This window comes from Nomascus leucogenys, chromosome 18, assembly GCF_006542625.1.
Source record: "Nomascus leucogenys isolate Asia chromosome 18, Asia_NLE_v1, whole genome shotgun sequence".
Lineage (NCBI taxonomy): Eukaryota > Metazoa > Chordata > Mammalia > Primates > Hylobatidae > Nomascus > Nomascus leucogenys.
Window position 1 is genome coordinate 17,961,273 of NC_044398.1, and position 20,271 is coordinate 17,981,543.

Below are 20,271 nucleotides of genomic sequence, written 5' to 3' on the forward strand. Positions count from 1 at the left end.
CTGCCTGCCTTGGCCTCCCTAAGTGCTAGGATTACAGGTGTGAGCCACCATGCCTGGCCACCTTATAATTATTAATCATTAAATAACCTTTTTAAAATCAATGATCAATCTAACTTCCATCATGTATGTGCTTCTCACAAGAAAAAAAGGCATCTTTAATTCTTTTCTTTTTTGCTATCATTATTGTATCTTTAAAGTCTGAAGGTAAAGGAATCCAATCCATTTTATATCGCTCCAATAAAGCATTACCTCTAAGTACCATAAACAAACAATTTTTTAAAATTTTGGCATAGTCTTTGAATAAGAGCTCCAGTAAGGTTAATTTAAGACTAAAGGCAAGGAAGTACTTTCATGCCTAGCACAATATCAGGGGCACAGTAGGAAGACAACTGTCTGTTGAAAAAATGTCTGAACTTCAGGCATAAATGAAAGGATCTGTATTGCATATCTGGAGGTAATTATGAAAGCAATATAGTTTCCATAAAGGACAATATACAGTCATTAGGCAAATATGAAAACAGCATAATACCACATTACCATAAGGCAGACCTAAATTTAAATTCCCACTCTAATATTGTTTTTTCTTCTAGGCAAACACTTATTGAATACTCACCATATGCTAGGCATTGTTCTTTGCACTGTTAGGTTTTATCTTTTTTTTTTGAGACAAGAGTTTCACTCTGTAACCAGGCTGGAGTGCAGTGGCGCAATCTCGGCTCACTGCACCTTCCACCTCCCAGGTTCAAGCAATTCTCCTGCAGCTACTCTAGGAGTTTGGCATGATTATCCTAATTTTAGAGAAGAGAACACCTAGGCACAGAAAGGTTAAGCAATGTGACCAAGAAAACAGATCTAGCAACAGAGCCAGGATTTTTATGTAAGCACTCTAATTCCAAAGCCTACCCTTAAAAAAAAAAAAAAAAAAAATTGAATGGGTAACATATTTACATTGTTTTTAAAAAGGTATGCAGTGAAAAGTCTACTATGTATGTTCTCCATCAACCTAACTCTCACCACTTCTTTTCCCACCTCTACACCAACAGTTACCAATGTTATTAGTTGTATATATCCTTCCAGGGTTTTTTGTGTATCTATAAAGCAAATGCAAGTGTGTATTTTTCCTTGTTTAAAAAACCCAAAATGTAGCTCTCTATACATTACTCTCTACACCTTGCTCATTTTACTTAATGTATATTAGAAACTGTCTTAAAAAAAAAGTTAATATGTATTACTGTTCTTTTTTAGAATTTTCCTAGCTACTTTTTCTTTTTCCATATGAACTTGAGTATATATTTGTCTACTTCCCCCAAAAGCCATTTGACATTTTCATTGGGATCATACTAAATTTACAAATTAGAGAAAATTGACAGGTTGATGTGGTTGAGTGTCCCTATCAATAAATGTGGTTTTCATTTGCTCAAGTTTTCTGTGTCCCTCAGTAATGCTTTCAAGTCTTCATCATATAGGTCTTGCACATTTCTTACTACTTTATTCCTGGGTTATTTTCTTTCTCTCGCTATTATAAATGGTTTCTTTTCTTCCATTGTTCTTCTAATTGGCTCTTGTTCCTTCTCAGCTTTAATTTCAACTTTGGGAGAATTACTTAATCTTCTGGAGTCTGACTGTTCTCACCAAAACACATACTTTTGCAGGACAGATATAAGACTTCTGGATAATGAATAAAGGATTCAGCACAGTACCTGGCACGTAATGGAGGTTTACTGTTATTATTTTTTTAAATCAGCATTATAATGTGTAAATAATATTCTTTTTGTTTGCTTGTTTTTGAGACAGAGTCTTGCTGTGTCACCCAGGCTGGAGTGCAGTGACACAAATAGCAGTGGCACGATCTCGGCTCACTGCAACCTCTGCCTCCCAGGTTCAAGCAATTCTCCTGCCTTAGTCTCCCAAGTAGCTGGGATTACAGGTGCACGCCGCCATACTCAGCTAATTTTTGTATTTTTTTAGTAGAGACGGAGTTTCACCATGTTGGCCAGGCTAGTTTCGAACTCCTGACCTTGTGATCCACCCGCCTCGACCTCCCAAAGTTCTGGGAATACAGGCGTGAGCCACTGCGTCCAGCCGTAAATAATACATTCTAAATATTTCAACACTACATTTCTCTCCAATTATATGGTTTATGCATTTCTTCACCCTATACAATGCAGTACCAACTTATAATGTGTTCCCTTTCCCCTTATGCTCAGTTGCAGAGGCTCATTCAGCTTCCTAACTGAAAATATGAATAGTTATGTTCTGGTACAGGTAACATCAACCACTCAAGCTTCTACCTAGTAACTCTTCAAAATATAAGGTTCATTCCTATTAGAAAGCCTAGTTATGAAATCTATAGCTAAGCAATATTTGGATTAGAAATTACATATATGCTGATTGATCAACTGTACTTTGTATCAATTGTGGGAAGCAATCTAAGATCTACTTTATCCTCGTTATGCCATCCTAAAAAAAAAAGTCACAAATGTCTTCTAATAATGTATAGGTAAAGTAGCTAAACTTTCTTCCAACTGCTTTTCAGATACTCCTAATTCTGCTCTTTAGGACCGCTTTTAGCCTCACCTCTTTCTTCCCCACACCTGTTTCCCTTTCACAGAAGCAACAGCATTATCGCAAAAGGTGTATTTCCCAATAGCTCTTGCCTACATTGCCAGCATATATCCAACTTATAGTTAAAATTATTTCAGCTACTAGTGGAACCAAAAGCAACTTATACCTATGTCATTGCACCTTCTGACTGCAAAAGCTTTGTTTCCAGTAAGACCTGGAGAGAAGTCCTGAAGTCAAACATAGTAATTAAGAATAGGTTTGGCACTTTGGGAGGCCAAGGCGGGCGAATCATCAGGTCAGGAGGTTGATACCATCTTGGCTAACATGGTGAAACTCCGTCTCTACTGAAAATACAAAAAATTAGCCGGGAGTCATGGCAGGCGCCTGTAGTCCCAGCTAATCGGGAGGCTGAGGCAGGAGAGTCCAGTGAGCCGAGATCGCACCACTGCACTCCAGCCTGGGCGACAGAGCAAGACTCCGTCACAAAAAAAAAAAAAAAAAAAAAAAGGAATAGGTTTGTGTCAGCGAAAGAATAAGCAAATGGGCTGGGAGCAGTGGCTCACGCCTGTAATCCTAGCACTCTGGGAGGCCGAGGTGGGCAGATCACTTCAGGTCAGGAGTTCGAGACCAGCCTGACCAATATGGTGAAACCCCGTCTCTACTAAAAATACCAAAAAAGTTAGCCAAGCACGGTGGCGGGTGCCTGTAATCCCAGCTACTTGAAAGGCTGAAGCAGGAGAATCGCTTGAACCATGGAGGCAGAGGTTGCAGTGAGCCGAGATGGTGCCACTGCACTCCAGCCTGGGTGACAGGGCAAGACTCCATCTCAAAAAAAAAAAAAAAAAAAAAAAAAACTGTATATGAAAATTCAGGTTTACAAAACAGATGGAGGTGGCAATCATTTAGGTTACTTTAAATTTATAACGGTATTATATCACCACGTGCCTTAAGCAGTCTTCCAAAAGCACAAAGTTAAGTATTGTTAATGAATTATTACTTAACAGGTTAGAACTGGGGAGAAGTCTACAGTTGGAATGTCAGCCTATCCGAACTGAAAATAAACAAAATAGAAAATAAACACTTCACACATTTAGCCCTGATCTTTCTCCCCACTTACAGTACTACATTTCTTACTGCTCACTTAATATTATTAAGTTTACCACAAAATTCACCTTACCAGAATCGTTTAACTTGCCTCTTAAAAGAGAGTATTTCTCCTCTTCCTGGATTCCTTATTTCTATCAGCTAATGATTCCACCTAGGATCATACCTGGCTCTTTCCTTTACATTTACTATTTATTTCCATCTGGTTACCAAAGCCTGTCCATTCTTTCTGCCTCTCTAAGTCTCCATCATCTACCTGCTCCTTTCTTGCTTTAAAGGACTACCATCGGCCGGGCATGGTGGCTCACACCTGTAATCCCAGCACTTTGGGAGCCAAGGCGGGCAGATCACGAGGTCAGGAGTTCAAGACCAGTCTGGTCAACATAGTGAAACCCTGTCTCTACTAAAAATACAAAAAAAAAAAAAAAAATTAGCCGGGTGTGGTGGTGGGCGCCTGTAATCCCAGCTACTCAGGAGGCTGAGGCAGGAGAATCACATGAACCCGGGAGGCGGAGGTTGCAGTGAGCTGGGATCACACCACTGCACTCCAGCCTGGGCAACAGAATGAGACTCCGTCTCAAAAAAATAAATAAAAAAAATAAAGGACTACCATCACAGCCTAACTATTTCTTTACCTCCAATTTCTCTCCCTTTCAACCTTTTCTTCATAAATCCATGGTAATTCCCATTACAAACTATGAGTGGATCGATATTCACCAAATTAAATTCAAGCTCCTTAATTTACTTCTATAATCTGACCTCAATTTTGCCTTTCTAACCTTCCTACTCACTATTCTCAAGACATCTCAATTACATGGACTACTCTTCCCTTAGTAAGTCTCAAACTTGCCTGTTGCCATCTGCTAGTATACTATCTCTACACAGCACTCTTGTTTATACATCCTATAACACTTAGCATATTTTAATTGCATTTCTATTATTTGTGCATTTGTTTTCTATTCCCTACTAGATCATTAAATGATATTCATCATATTGTAATCAAAAGCTTATCATACATTTTATTTACTTTATTATTTATTTTTTAAGTTGGAGTCTTGCTCTGTAACCCAGGCTGGAGTGCAGTGGCATGATCTCGGCTCACTGCTACCTCTGCCTCCTGGGTTCAAGCAATTCTCCTGCCTCAGCCTCGCGAGTAGCTGAGACTACAGGCACACCACCATGCCCAGCTAATTTTTCTGGTTTTTTAGTAGAGATGGGGTTTCACTACACGGGCCAGGCTGGTCTTGAACTCCTGACCTCATGATCCGCTTGTGTCAGCCTCCCAAAGTGCTGTGATTACAGGCGTGAGCCACCGCACTCAGCCTTGTCATACATTTTAAAAACTTTCATTTACAAATATGTGTATAAACTTCATAAAATGAGACACAACTGTGCTTAAAAAATAAATTCAGTTCTCACTCCTTAAAATTAAAGATGTTCTTTTTCCTAAATAAACAGAGGTAGGTCAGGCGTGGTGGCTCACACCTGTAATCCCAGCACTTTGGGAGGCCGAGGCGGGCAGATTACCTGAGGCCAGGAGTTTGAGACCAGCCTGGCCAACATGGCAAAACCCCATCTCTACTATAGCAGGGCATGTTGGCGGGCATCTGTAATCCCAGCTACTCAGGAGGCCAAGGCAAGAGAATCACTTGAACCTGGGAGGTGGAGGCTGCAGTGAGCCAAGACTGCACCAGTGCACTCCAGCCTGGGCAACAAGAGCGAAACTCCGTCTCAAATTTTAATAATTAAGAAACAGAGGCTAGGCATGGTAGCTTATGCCTGTAATCTCAGCACTTTGGGAGGGCGAAGTGGGCAGATCACTTGAGGCCAGGAGTTCTAGACCAGCCTGGTCAACACGGCAAAACCCCACGTCTACTAAAAATACAAAAATTAGCCAGGCATGGTGGCACATGCCTGTAATCCTAGCTACTCTGGAGGCTGAGGCAGGAGAATCGCTTGAGCCCAGGAGGCAGAGGTTGCCGTGAGCCGAGATCATGCCACTGCACTCCAGCCCGGGCGACAGAGCAAAACCCTGTCCCCAAAACATAAAAAATAATTAAAAGAAAGAAATAGGCCGGGCGCTGTGGCTCAGGCCTGTAATCCCAGCAATTTGGGATGTCGTGGCAGGTGGATCACCTGAGGTCAGGAGTTCAAGACCAGCCTGGCCATCATGGTGAAACCCCATCTCTACTAAAAATACAAAAATTAGCCAAGTGTGGTGGTGCATGCCTGCAATCTCAGCTACTCGGGAAGCTGAAGCAGGAGAATCATTTGAACCTGGGAGGCAGAGGTTGCAGGGAGCCAAGATGGCACCACTGCACTCCAACCTAGGCAATAGGCAACAGAGTGAGATTCTCTCTCAAAAAAAAAAAAAAGGAAAAGAGAAAAAGAAAAAAAAAAGACATAAATTGATATATATGTTCACTGCAGTATTACTTATAACAAAAATCTGGAAATAAATTCCAAAAAATAGGCTGGGCATGGTGGCTCACACCTGTAATCCCAGCACTTTGGGAGGCTGAGGCAGGTGGATCACGAGGTCAGGAGTTTGAGACCACCCTGGCCAAAATGGTGAAACCTTGTTTCTACTAAAAATACAAAAAATTAGCTGGGAGTGGTGGCACACGTCTGTAATCCCAGCTACTCAGGAGGCTGAGACAGGAGAATCGCTTGAATCCAGGAGGCAGAGGCTGCAGTGAGTGGAGATCGCGCCATGCACTCCAGCTTGGGTGACAGAGCAAGGCTCCATCTCAAAAAAAAAAAAAAAAATCCAAAAAATAGAATACTTAAATAAATCCTGGTACATCTAAATGATGAAATGTTAATTATATTCCTAAATATTCCCAATATTCCTAAAATTTTAAAACATGGGAAAATGCTAAATTATTATCGGGGGAAAAAAGTTGAGATACAAGAACACACTCCCAGTTTGCAATCAGAAACATATAAATATAGAAAAGGTCTCAAGTGACAATACTATTTACCTATGCATGATGGCATTATAGTTTTTACTTTCCTATGTGTTAGAAATTCTCTACCAAGAACATGTAATACTTTTATAATAGAAAACAATTATGAAAAACTAAAAATGTGTTATTTCAGAATAGTATAACAACTAGCAAAGGAATGAGGCAAAACTTAGATATGAATAAAAAAGTTATTAATATATTTTCAAATAATTTGTGAAAAGCCCATTACTAAAGGATTCCAGAATGTCTTATGGCCAAGAAAGGCTAAACCAAAATTCTGCCATGATAGAAATGAACACAAAAGAGTAAATCTAGGCAAATAAAACTTATGGTTTAAAGAATAAGCCACCAAAATGCAAGAAATTTCCCATTAAAACAAAAACAAAAAAAACTCTAATAAGGCCTGGCGTGGTGGTTCATGCCTATAATCCCAGCACTTTGGGAGTCTGAGGTGCAAGGATCACTTCGAGACCAGCTTGGGCAAAAGAGTGGAACCCTGTCTCTATAAAAAATACAAAAATATGCTGGGCATGGTGGCATGCACATGTGGTCCCAGCTACTCAGCAGGCTGAGGTAAGAGGATTCTGAACCAAGGAAGTCGAGGCTGCATTGAGCCACGATTTAACCACTGTACTCCAGTGACAGCAAGATCCTGTCTAAAAAAACAAAACTCCAATAAAATGTTTGTATAATTACACACAGCATAGGTTTTTCTCGCATATAAGGTAATTATCATAACTCATTACAATTTAAAATTAATTATTGCCTTTTAAATTTCATCAATATGAAAAAAAAAATCCAGGAGAACAGAAAGAAGGTCAACCATGAGCTCATTAACATAGTTCCCTCATTAGTGTTACCCATTTTTCTACTAACATTATCCAAGCCCAAATAAACTTATATAAACATTTGAGTACACCTCCTCTATTAGATTCTTTCATACGTATCCCAAGCACTTGATATACTTTATAGCCTAGGAATACAGAAGTAACTTTTATTTCTTCAAAGCAGTTTTAAAAATACATGCTTTTGTGAGAAATGAGCTTTAAAAACAGTGCTACATTTGTATGATATATTGGGAATATGGAACCTAAGAATCCTTACTAAGGAGATAATGGAAACTAGACTACCTAGACTGCCATCTGCAACAAGAATCTGCTAAGTACCCAAATTGTGAAACCAAAATCTACTACACTGCTGATCTTTTAAGGAAAGTATGTGGCTCACTTCTAATCATGTAAAAACACTAACATACTCAAGAGAAAATCACTGGTTCCAAGTCCTTTAAAGAAGCTTCCCTTTGTTAGACTGCTCAGATTAGGCATCTACTGCTATTTTTGTCTTCTGTGTAGGTTTTAAGAGTTTTATAAAGCATCCACCAAACCAATGCATCTTAGAGAGAGACGCATGTATCTACATGGCAGACTTTATACAACATAACTAATCCAAGTTCCAAGGTTAGCCACCAAATCAATTCTGCAAGTCAGTTACTATGGACCTTGGATTGTAGTACAGCATAGCAGTTAGACAGGGGGATATATACAATATATAACAGAAAAGAGAAACGACCGGGTATTACCATAGTTAAGTTTCTGTTCGTTTGTTTAAATATTCTTCATACCACACAGTTATACTGAAGTATTAAAGTGGCATCAGAATGTAAGCATCTTCATAAAATAATGATTTAACAGGCTATCAAATCGAATGGCAGGGAAACAATCTGTGCACTAGTATTTGATCTGCCTCAAACCGAAGATATTACTGTAAATAATTCTAAACATAAGCACAATTTAGTGAATAAGGTAGGAGACTGGTAGAGTCTAACTTTCAGATTCAACTTATAGCTGTTCACCAGTCATCTGCTATTTTGACAAGTTACTTACCAACTTGTGCTGCCATTTCTCCGTAAATTTATCCCCTAAGATGAGGATAATTCTTGCAAATTGTGTCACAAGCATTTTGAAAGGAACCATGAGTTACTGTGTAATGCTTTTGAAATTCCTCAGATGTAGGGTCCTACACAAAGTATTATTATACATTTCTCTAACAGCAGTCATCTGTTTGCATTATGATTTTATTTTCCTACCCTTGACACTGTGATTCTTGGGCACTAACCTTTCTCAAAGTAAATAAAGCGTTCAAAGCAAGCCTCCACTCCTGACCCAAGTAATTACTTTTTTCAAATCTATCATCCACATCTTTCTCTTCCTTAGAAGGTATTGTGAAAACCGGGAGTTATAAAACACAATGAGCTTCTTTGGTTTAAATGTTCTGGTTCAGTAAGAAATGTGTGGGATAATCTGGTATTTTTATTTTTAACCCACCCTTAAGTGAGTAACTTTATTTCCCATAGTTATATTTTCCTATATTACTTTTTAAATTTCAACTATATTTTAAGGAGCAGTTCATTTATAGATTTGTTTTATGAACAGAGAGAACAGGTCAGAAAAATGAAGAAGCAAGAAAGGCAAGCCAAGTAATCACTACTATGTGACCAAAATGCTTTTATTGGAATGACTCAACAGTAGAAATTACCATTCGAGGATATGGAAAACACAGGATCAATGCTCATCACCTTTAAAAAGAGTTCAACATAAACCACAATAAATTTTATCATACTATTAAAACTATTACCTATAAACTCTGCCAATCAAGTTAGTCTTCCATTCAGTAATACACTATACATATTTGAATTTTTTAGTTTTTGTTGGTACAATAATACATCTTGAAAATAGAACTCTCAATCTTCTTATCAGTTCTTAAAATGATTTTTAAGTTTGTGCACAAGGGGGAAGATAATAAAATATGCTGTCTTCATTGTATAACCTTAGTTATAAGATAGTAATTTTTTAAAGATTTTTCTTGGCTGCCACAGTAGCTCATCCCTATAAATCCCAGCAATTTGGGGAAGCCAGGGCAGGAGGATAGCTTGAGGACTGGAGTTTGAGACCAGACTGGGCAACATAAGGAGACCCCCATCTCTAACAAACAAAAAAAAATTGGCCAGGCCTGGTGGCTCATGCCTGTAATCCCAGCACTTTGGGAGACCGAGGTGGGCAGATCACCTGAGATCAGGAGTTTGAGACCACCCTGGCCAACATGGTGAAACCCTGTCTCTACGAAAAATACAAAAAAATTAGCTGGGTGTGGTGGCACACACCTGTAGTCCCAGCTACTTGGGAGGCTGAGACAGGAGAATCATTTGAACCCGGGAGGTGGAGGCTGCAGTGAGCAGAGATCACACCACTGCACGCCAGCCTGGGTGACAGAGCAAGACTCCGTTTCAAAAAAAAAAAAGAATTAGCCAGGCATGGTGGCACATAAATGTAGTCCCAACTACTGGGGAAGCTGAGGCAGGAGGATCACTTGAGCCCAGGAGTCCAAGGCTACAGTGAGCTATTATCACGCCACTGCACTCTAGCCTAAGCAACAGAGTAAGACCCCATCTCAAAAAAAAAATAAAAAATAAAAACCCCTCAGAATTACAATAAAATACTGATGGAAACCAGCTTCCTCAAAGGTGAACAAATATTCTTCTACCTTCTAAATGTAGCAAAGGAAAAGATTTGTGAGATTAAGGATAAAAACCACAAGATTTAGGGTGGTCTCAAGATGTGCTAGCCAAGTGACCCTGTTAGTCTCTTAATCTCTTTTAACCTCAGTGTCCTCATCTGTAAAATGCGGACCATGATACCTGCCTTAGCTACATACAACTGTTGTGAGAATTAAATGAGATACTCCATTTGAAAGAATGTTGTAAAACACAAAAAACTATTTTTTAGATAACAGGGCTTGTTTTTAAACAGAACACCACTTTATTTACAAATTATGGTCACAGAACAGCTTAGTACTGTTTCTAACATGAAACAAATGGAAATCAATGTGCAAAACATAGTTAGGACCATGGTAACCAAGTTATACCTATGATTAGATATACAGTAAGAAAAGGATCTTTTAAAGAAAAGTATACTTCCCATACTTAAAATCTTCAGAACTGAATTTGAAAGTATAAAAAAAATTCATTTAAATGGACTGGTCTAGCACACTGAAGATTAAATATATTTGTTAGCTATAAATTAAAAAATTGAGACATTAGCTTAAAAAGTATTTTAAAGTTCTTATGAAGAAAAAAACATGAAAGTGAAACAGACATTCACTTCTCTGGAAATAATTCAGAAAAAGCCAGTAGTGTTAGAAAGGACATACATATACAAGACAACAGAGATGAACATGAACATAATCTGCACCTTTAGTATAATAAAGGAATTCAGTTAAATCTTTCTATGTGGTTCCTAAAAAGTCCAGAACAGAAACACCTCTTTTCAACAGGCCACAGGTTAAATCTATTCACTATATTGTCAGGCCAAGTCCTCCAGTAGGTTATCATGAATCTTGAGAATAATTTATCCTTAATAAGGCTACCTCTTTCTCTTTCATTCCTTATTAGTTACGGAATATGTATATTTATAAAGCCCATCTATGTAAAGAAACAATTCTTAGTTCCCTCCATTCTGTCTGCTTTCTGACACAAATTTAAAGTTCTTGTGAAGTCAGCTGGGCACGGTGGCTCACGCCTGTAATCCCAGCACTCTGGGAGGCCAAGGCGGGCGGATCACGAGGTCAGGATATCAAGACCATCCTGGCTAACAAGGTGAAACCCCGTCCCTACTAAAAATATAAAAAATTACCCAGGCATGGTGGCACGCACCTATAGTCCCAGCTACTTGGAAGGCTGAGGCAGGAGAATCGCTTGAACCTGGTAGGCGGAGGTTGCAGTGAGCGGAGATCGTGCCACTGCATTCCAGCCTGGGCAACAGAGTGAGACTGTCTCAAACAAAACAAAACAAAACAACAACAACAAAAAAAACTGCCTGGGAAGTGAACTATGTTTATTACATGGTCCCAGAAATATAACCAACTTGCTCAATTACGAGAAGACTTTAAAATAAATAAGATCCAACAACTTTTTATCTTTTAATCCAGTCCTCAAATTCACAAATTTAAAAAGGGGTTGGGGAAATGACACAATTAAATCATTAACAAATTATTCCAAATACAAATAACTTTAGTTAAAAACATTCTTAAAATTTAGTTAAAAACAGTATTTAAAAAACATCTTAGGCCAGAAGCAGTGGCTCATGCCTGTAATTCCAGCACTTTGGGAGGCCAAGGCAGGCGGATCACCTGAGGTCAGGAGTTCGAGACCAGCCTGGCCAACATGGTAAAACCCCATCTCTACTAAAAATATGAAAAGTAGCCAGGCATTGTGATGGGCGCCTGTAATCCCAGCTATTCAGGAGGCTGAGGCAGGAGAATTGCTTGAACCTGGGAGGCAGAGGTTGCGGTGAGCCGAGATGGTGCCATTGCACTCCAGCCTGGGCAACAAGAGCGAAACTCTGTCTCAAAAAAAATAAAAATAAAAATAAATAAATAAATAAATCTTCAATCAAGGCTGAGATTAAAAGACGAAGTTCCTATCAGAGCAGCTACTACTTTTTGAACTTCTCTTCCCTCTGAAACCTAGGTTCACTTCAATATATCATCGAACCAGAACTTCTGATAATAAAAAGCTTTTCTCAGGATCAGGACCTCCCCTTCTACAAAACTAAGCTATCTCAGCTCCAGACTTATTTCCTAGCTGTTTATGTGATCACCAATAGAATTAAACGTAAGCCTTCATTTTCTCCCAGAAATCTTACTTTAATTCTATCCCATAATATTTCCCATCATTTAAATGTCCTAGGCTCAAAGTACATGGCACATCATGTCTAATTTCCAATTCTCTCCAGTTGTTCATGTACACCTTAACTCCCAACACAGACTCTAAATTTCTCAAAGACAAAGTTAATGCCTGTCACTTTTCTCTTCCATAGGCTGTGGTGTAACTGGGACAACAATGAGGCAATCCTAAAGAGGTATCCCAAATTAGGGAAACCCACCGCCCCAACTTTACATTACCAAATAATGCTTCCAGGATGAATCAAGATGATATAGATGTCACAATGCAATCATCACAATGTCAACATGACCACAAAGAAACCTATTCTAGCTAGTTAAGTTTCTCAGAATCTCATCTATATAGTTGGAGGCTGTTCCTGGCACTATAATCATCATACTACTAGTACACAGTGTCTACCTCTAACACTTAAACATTTTAAACCTCAGTAGACGTAAGTAACTATACTGGCAATTTCTATGTGCTGCCTTTTTACTTTCTACTTGCCCTGTGGCCTTTCAGAAATTATTAAAGTAATACAGAGAGATGTTCAGTTATTTCTATGGGGTATGCTAAAGTACAAAGAACAGCAGCAGCCTCCATACCATGAAAATCTCAACCTGAGGCAGCATTCCAAGCTAAGCAAAAATAGTAAAGGGCCCATTTGTCTCTGGAGCAGAGACAATCATCAAATGCGTATCAGTAAATTACCATTCATTTCTACCAATATGACCACCTCAATGCCTGAGATTATGAAAATCTGGTAGGAATCCATAAAATGTTCTTAGACTGGTAGAGTACAAGAAAGCTGCCATTTACTTTGAGTTCTGCAGGAATTAAAAATCTATTTTATGAATGTCACTATCATTTATCCAATAAAAAATAAATTACAAATTAAGGCAGAAGAAAATACACTAAGACCTTAACCACAAAGAAAGGATGAAAACGATACAGTATTTGCAAGTTAGAAAAGTGAGATTTGGCATGGTCGTGAGATGATGTGAAGGATGAATCGTGCCTTAATTTAACGCCTGAATATCTTAGATTACATTAATCTCTCAAAAGTTGAGTAACAACAGAAACCACTTAAATAATAAACTGATGAAATAACTGCCATAGAAAATACTGAAGTGCCATTATTGTTACAGTTAAAAGAAACTGTAAGTCAGTATAGCTGCAGTCTCATCTGAATTTACCACCTGAAATTAACTTTTAGTTATCATAATTGAAAGCAAAACTCATATAACAATGATATTCCTAAATGTAGAAATATTTGATTTTAAAATACAATATCCAGGAAAACAGAACATGAAATGTGACCAAATTCCTCAAAATTCTCATTACCCTACAAATTATTTAATTTGCTTGTACAACTACTACAAAATCAGGACACTTCATAGTCACAAAATCTTTAATAGCTAGCAATGCTACAGAAAGTAGAAGATGAGAGGAATAAAAGATATTTCTAACTAAACCAAATAAAATTACATATTTAAAATACTATGACAGAGGGATAAAAAGAATAAAAATATATTTTAGGCAAGCAAGTCCAAGTAAAAAGCTTTCGTCTTGTTTTCTTCCCCCCCTCCCAAAGTAAGGTAAACACAGAGTAAATTATGCATTTAAAATCTATCCACGGTGGCTGAACAGAATTTATTAAAGAGGACCTGCATACTATACACTCTGTACCAAAGATATATATACTGCAGGCTGATTTTCTTTATTGTTTTATATCGTCATACAAAATAAGGTTTTATAATACTAGTAGTAAAAAAAAAGAAACCACAACATAAAGTACTTAGAACCATACAAATATACAAATATAATGGAAATACATAACTTCTACTTTGCTTTTAAAGCTTGATAAACATATAGTTACAACTAGAGAAATTATACGATTCAAATTTAAAATGATATAATTATTAGAAATAGCAAATTTCAAAAACGTTTCAACTTACCTGGTTTCTTTCTGGATTTTTCATGACCTAGCTGTCCTAGATCATTACATCCACATGTGTACACTGTTCCATCATCCAGAACAAACACAGTATGTCTGAGTCCACATCCTACATCTCGGACCTTTTTATTTATAAAGAAGTCACTTTTTCTGGGCTCTAGGACAATTTCTTCATCAATTCCACCCAAACCTAGCTGTCCAAAGGATGCATTTCCCCAGCACAACATGCTTGTAATTATTTTGGTCTTCCAGTTTCAATAAAAAATTCTCTTCTGAAACCCCGGAAAGTTGGAGGTACCCTATGTCTGAGGAAATAGAAAGAAGTTAATATGACTTCAAAGAAAAAAGGATATATAATTGCTCTTTCAAGTGCTACGCTACAATAATTGCTACATGGTAAACATTAAATATACTTTATAGCATGCTACATAAGTATCATACAGTTTCAAAAACCAATCAGTTGTATTTTTAAAAATGTATCATACAGAAATTTTTAGGGAAAATATGTCACTTTCTATGATCCTTTGCAAAATTTAAAACACATTAACTAGTTTTGACTTCTGGTTATCTTGTGATAGACTAAACTAACAGGAATAAGTACCTCGATGAAATTAATCGCAATTTTTTCTACTTTTTGCTTTAAATAATTTCAATGGGAGCAAGAAATAAGACATCTTTCCACTGCCCAAAAAGCAAACACACAGTGAAAAATTTAGCCAACTCCAGAAACATAACCTTGCAATCTCCCTCAAATCCTAGTATAATTAAGCCTTCTAATACCTACCTCCACATCAACAGAAAATGGAGTTCTTATCTGTAACAGAAATAAAACCAATAATGGAAATTTAAAGCAATTTTCCACAATTTAAACGACTCTCCCAATTATTCTTTAGGCCAGAGAGAAAATGAAGATTCTCTTACCAAACCATAATCTTAAATCACCTCCAAAGATCCCATTTTTCAAATCAAAATACTAACATTCCAACCTCACTAATTTAATTTTAAAACTAAATCAATGTGCATAAGTATAATACAGAAAAAAACATGCAATTTAAATATCAATTCTCTCCAAAATTCAACCTCTTTTATTACAAGTGGTAACCGGGACTAAAAAAATCTCCCGTGGGCAATCTATATCTATCTATACCTCTGAGACAATTATTTAAAGATTGGCGGGGGGGAATTGCAAATAACTCCAGCACTGCAGATTTTTCAAGAATAGGAATGGGGGCTGGGGCACTGATAGTCTGATGGCGAAATCTGTAGAACTTTCCAGCACACTGACTGAATATTTCTTCACTTGTAAAGAAAGATACAAATAACAGAGTCCACTTCATCTATACATACGTAGACTTTTAAACACATCGCGTTACTAAATATCATAATTACAGGAAGTCAGCCTTATTCTGTAGTAGTCATCCACATTCTTACAGAGCCTGCGAAGTTTCAACCCCAATTTTCCTACGTTCCTGTTAGCAAGTGCCCAAGGTGTCCCATTCCACGACCCATCATCCATTAACAGAAGTTTGATTTCACTCTTTTGGGGCATCAGAACTCGACAATTCCCAAGAGTTCTGCATTGTCTTCCCATATTTAAAAATAAGAGTAATACAGGAAAATACCCCGACTTCAGCGCGCGAGGTTTAACCACCCTTTTCTTTAAAACACAGAGGCGTCCTCTCGCCAGCAACAGGTAGGGAAATGAGAAGCAGTTTAGTCCCGTCTTTCCCTGAACGTGCACACGGATCAGCTCATGGGGACTGGGAAAGAGAAATCATCTGCACACACCCAATCTCGCGGCCAAGCAGATGACTACCGCAACCGGCCGCTCGCAACAGCTTCAGAGGCCGGCGGCCGAGGCCTGGCAGTCCGCCGCCTCAACCTGAGAGAAGCCCATCCCCAGGGAGGTGCGACATTCCAGCCCCGGGGCCAGGGACCCACAACCCTGCCCTCGCCCCACGCCCCTCACCCCCAGGAAGCGCTGAGAAAGCGCCCTATGCCGGGCCGGCCTGCATCCGCCCAGCCCGGCCTGCCCCTCCCTAACGCCGTCACACGCCCCCGAACCCACTGGGTCCACAACTCGCCCAGCCCTTCAGGGCAGGGGAAGCCCAAGGTGACGGGGGGCGGCCCCTGCCCAGAGAGCAAGGCAACGCGGTCGCTGAAGCACGTCTCCGGCTCCTGGGACCCTCCTCCGTCAGCCAGTGGCGACGATCACTAGGGCACCTCCGGCGTCTGTGCCGCTGCTCCGCTGCTCCCCTCCCCGGCCCCTGGGAAACTTTACCCGGTTCCTTAGAGAAAAGCGGACGCCACTGCTGTCCAGTCCAGAGACAGCCGTCAGCGACCCGGATGGAGCGGGCGGGGAAGAACGGGAGGCAAGTGGGGCGGAGAGCACGAGGGGTGGGGAGAGTTGGGGAACAGACTGGGTAGGAGAAGGCAGAGGGGGAGGTGGCCACGCGAGGTAGGCGGGGGAGGGGCTGGGCGGAAGTGAACCGCAGAGCACGCGTGCGAGCCCGCCCACTTCCCGGCCCCAGCGCCTGCGCCTGAATCTTACCCGAGGGCCTGGCCACAGGCGCCTGCGCGGTGTGCCGCCTTGGCGTTGCTTTAAGAGGGAAAAGCCAAATACAGAAAGTTGGAGTTTGCGAAGACAAACGAAGAAGATGTCAACTGTTTTTGAGAATGCTTCGGCGTGCACAGAGCCTTTTAATGAAGAAAATCACTTTGTTTTTTGGTTTTGTCTTTGTGCTCATGGATGCTAGCTAGTCTTTTTATTATTTTACTCTCTCTTTTCCCAAGGAGATTTTAAAGTAGCAGATGAAACATAACAATTATGAACATAAAGACTGGTGAAGAGTTATTTTATCCCATGGCCTCAACTGGAGCCAGCCTGAGGATGTGAGATGTATTGATGGCAATGGCTGAAGCTACTCTACCACCACCACCAGTTCAGGCTCCTTGTGCAGTGTTGGCTACCATCACTTTCTACACTCTCCCTGAAAGATAGGCTTGAATTGCAGGGCCTCATTCTATCAGAGAAAATTACACATTTGGCTGCAGTCCCTGATTCATAAAAACGAAGTCTGGATCTCCTAGGCCAGCCTTAACTTCTTAAAAAGCAGGAGAACTTGAAACAATGCACTTTTGAAATTGTAAGTTGGGTATTGCTAGAATGAATATTCAGTACCTAGAAGAAGTTCCACAAATAGGCCATCTTTCTTTTTCTTTTCTTATTTTTATTTATTTATTTACTTTTTGAGACAGAGTCTCGCTCTGTTCCCCAAGGCTGGAGTGCAATGGTGCGATCTCAGTTCACTGGAACTTCCGCCTTAGCCTCCTGAGTAGCTGGGACAATGGACGTGCGCCGCCATGCCCGGCTAATTTTTGTATTTTTAGTAGAGACGAGGTTTCGCCATATTGGCCAGGCTGGTCTCAAACTCGTTACCTCAGGCGATCCACCTGCCTCGGCCTCCCAAAGTGCTGGGATTAGAGGCGTGAGCCACCGCGCCTGGCCTGTTTCTTTATCTCTTGTTGAAAAACATGTTTTAGATAAGAACTGCCTGTGCTAGAATATTTTCAAGTGTGTGTATTCATGTCCTAGGCTTGCCATATAAATTAAAACAGATTGGGTGGCTTAAAACAACAGAAATTTATTGTCTCACAGTTCTGAAGACCAGAAGTTCAAAATCAAGGTGAAAGCAAGGTTGGTTCTCTCTTGGGGTCTCTGAGAGATAATCTTTTCCAGGCTTCTCTGCTAGCTTCTGGTGGTTGCCAGCAATCCTTGGCAATCCTTGTAGAAGCATCCTTCTTCACCTTGTTTTGCCTGTGTGTCTATGTACAAATTTCCTTCTTTTATAAGGACACCGGACATTGGATTAGAGCCTACTCTGATCCATTATGACCTCATCTTAACGTTATTACATCTGCAAAGAATTCATTTCCAATTAAAGGTCACATTTGGCCGGGCACAGTGGCTCACGCCTGTAATCCCAGCACTTTGGGAGGCCGAGGCGGGCGGATCCCCTGAGGTCGGGAGTTCGAGACCAGCCTGACCAATATGCAGAAACCCTGTCTCTACTGAAAAAATACAAAATTAGTCGGGCGTGGTGGCGCATTCCTGTGATCCCATCTCCTCAGGAGGCTGAGGCAGGAGAATTGCTTGAACCTGGGAGACGGAGGTTTTGCGGTGAGCCTAGAGCAATGGTGCCATTGCACTCCAGCCTGGGCAACAAGAGCAAAACTCCATCTCAAAAAAAAAAAAAAGTTCACATTCACAGGTACTGGAGGTTAGGACTTCAGCTTATCTTTTGAGGGATCAAATTTAACCCACAACAGTGTGTTACAGAAATGAATGTAGAATGACAAGATGCTTAAGCAAGGAAAGCATAATTTCAACATTAGAAATAGTAGGAATGTTCACAAAAAATACTCATATTTTGAGAGCTTCATTGCTCTTGTTGGCCTTCTTTTTTTTTTTTTTTTTTTTGAGACAGCATCTTGCTCTGCTCATCTTGGCTCACCGCAGTCTACACCTCCTGGGCTCAAGGGATCCTCTCATCTCAGCCTCCTGAGTAGCTGGGACTACAGACACATGCCACCACACTTGGCTAATTTTTGTATTTTTTGTAGAGACAGGGTCTTGCCATGTTGCCCAGGGTAATCTACAACTCCTGGGCTCTAGTAATCCACCCACCTTGGCCTCCCAGAGTACTGGGACTACAGGTGTGAGCCACCAGCCAGGCCTCTTGTAGGATTTTTGTTTGTGGTCTTTTACCCTTAAGGGCTTGTTGCCTCAGAATATATCATTAAAAGGGAAGTTATGGAATTCAGGATCTTTAAGATATACACTTGATGCTATAATACATAAAAATTAAAATGTGAGTGGCTTAATATAAGTGTATTTTTTAACCTTTTTAGCAGTCCAAATAAGTGTTCCTAATGAGTGAAAACTGATTTCCAGGGGCCTGAGAAGATGGAGGGAGGGTGAGCTTCTTAAAATCCTTGTCTGGGAAATGCCACATATCACTACTATACACAAAACAGAACTCCGCCCCTAGAAACAAGGGTGCTGGGAAGCATAGTCCCTGAGTTCCCAAGTACTACTTCATGCTGTGGAAGGAAGAGCATGAATTGGTGGACAGCTGTCTCTTCCACCTGGATGTATATCTATCTGGAATATTTTTAAAGATAGATCTTGCTTGTAGAAAGTGGAATGGACATTTTTCCATGTTCCTTTTAACCTTATAAATCTGTGAAACTATGGTGCAAGATTTTAGAAAGTAGCATGTGATTATCTTTAAGATGAAACAAGTATAGGATCCTAGGGTTATTAGAATAATGTAAATTTCTTGTATAAATGCCGCATGAGATATTGGTGAATATGATATCTGGTGCTGGTTTATCTGAATTCAGAGCCTAAACCCTATAAGCTTACCTCAGACCTCTGTCCTTCTATCCCCCCAAACACAGAGGCATTTACTAATGGTCTGTTTTACAGAATATTACATCTCAGCCATAATTTTTATAATTATGTTCGTAATCCATATCTCACTGGGTTGTTGTGAAGCCAGTAAAATGACACATACAGTGCCTTGTATGTGGCAGGAGTTTTGTAAATGTTAGCTTTTACTATTACTAGTAGTATTTCTCCTGAATTACTAGTAAGAGAATGCAGTCCATATGACCAGAAAGAAAATAATTTTAATTCATAACAGAGTATTTTTTTTACCTATTTTTATTTAAAAAAATAATGCTCAGACTGTTGAGAGACATCTAAAAGTAGTATTCATTCTCCTTCCACTCTTTCTCTTTCTCCCTTCCTTCCAGCCATACTGCTCCTGCTGGATCTCACCTCATTTTCTTCACTCAGGTCTGTACTCATGTCACCTCTGCAGACTTCCCTGATCAGCCTATCCAAAAAACCATTCCCTCTCTCCCTATCATCTTATCCTGCTTGCTTTTCCTTC

General features: G+C 39.7%; 1 protein-coding gene across 3 annotated transcripts in view; it reads right to left on the reverse strand.

Annotated features, from left to right (window-relative positions):
- The window catches only part of HERC4 (HECT and RLD domain containing E3 ubiquitin protein ligase 4), a 162,813-nt gene extending 146,016 nt beyond the window's left edge, over window positions 1–16,797 (reverse strand). For 2 of the 3 annotated variants that reach the window (XM_003258211.3, XM_003258212.3), the window contains exons 1-3: window positions 16,593–16,797; window positions 15,096–15,125; window positions 14,313–14,616 (exon numbers count right to left, since the gene is read on the reverse strand). In XM_003258211.3, the coding sequence (XP_003258259.1) occupies window positions 14,313–14,538 (226 nt within the window). In that variant the 5' untranslated portion in view covers window positions 14,539–14,616; window positions 15,096–15,125; window positions 16,593–16,797. Of the gene's footprint in view, window positions 1–9,125; window positions 12,035–14,312; window positions 14,617–15,095; window positions 15,126–16,592 lie in introns of those variants that run through there. The other variant, XM_012497036.2, reaches the window with a different exon arrangement.
- Between the last annotated feature and the right edge of the window lie 3,474 nt (window positions 16,798–20,271).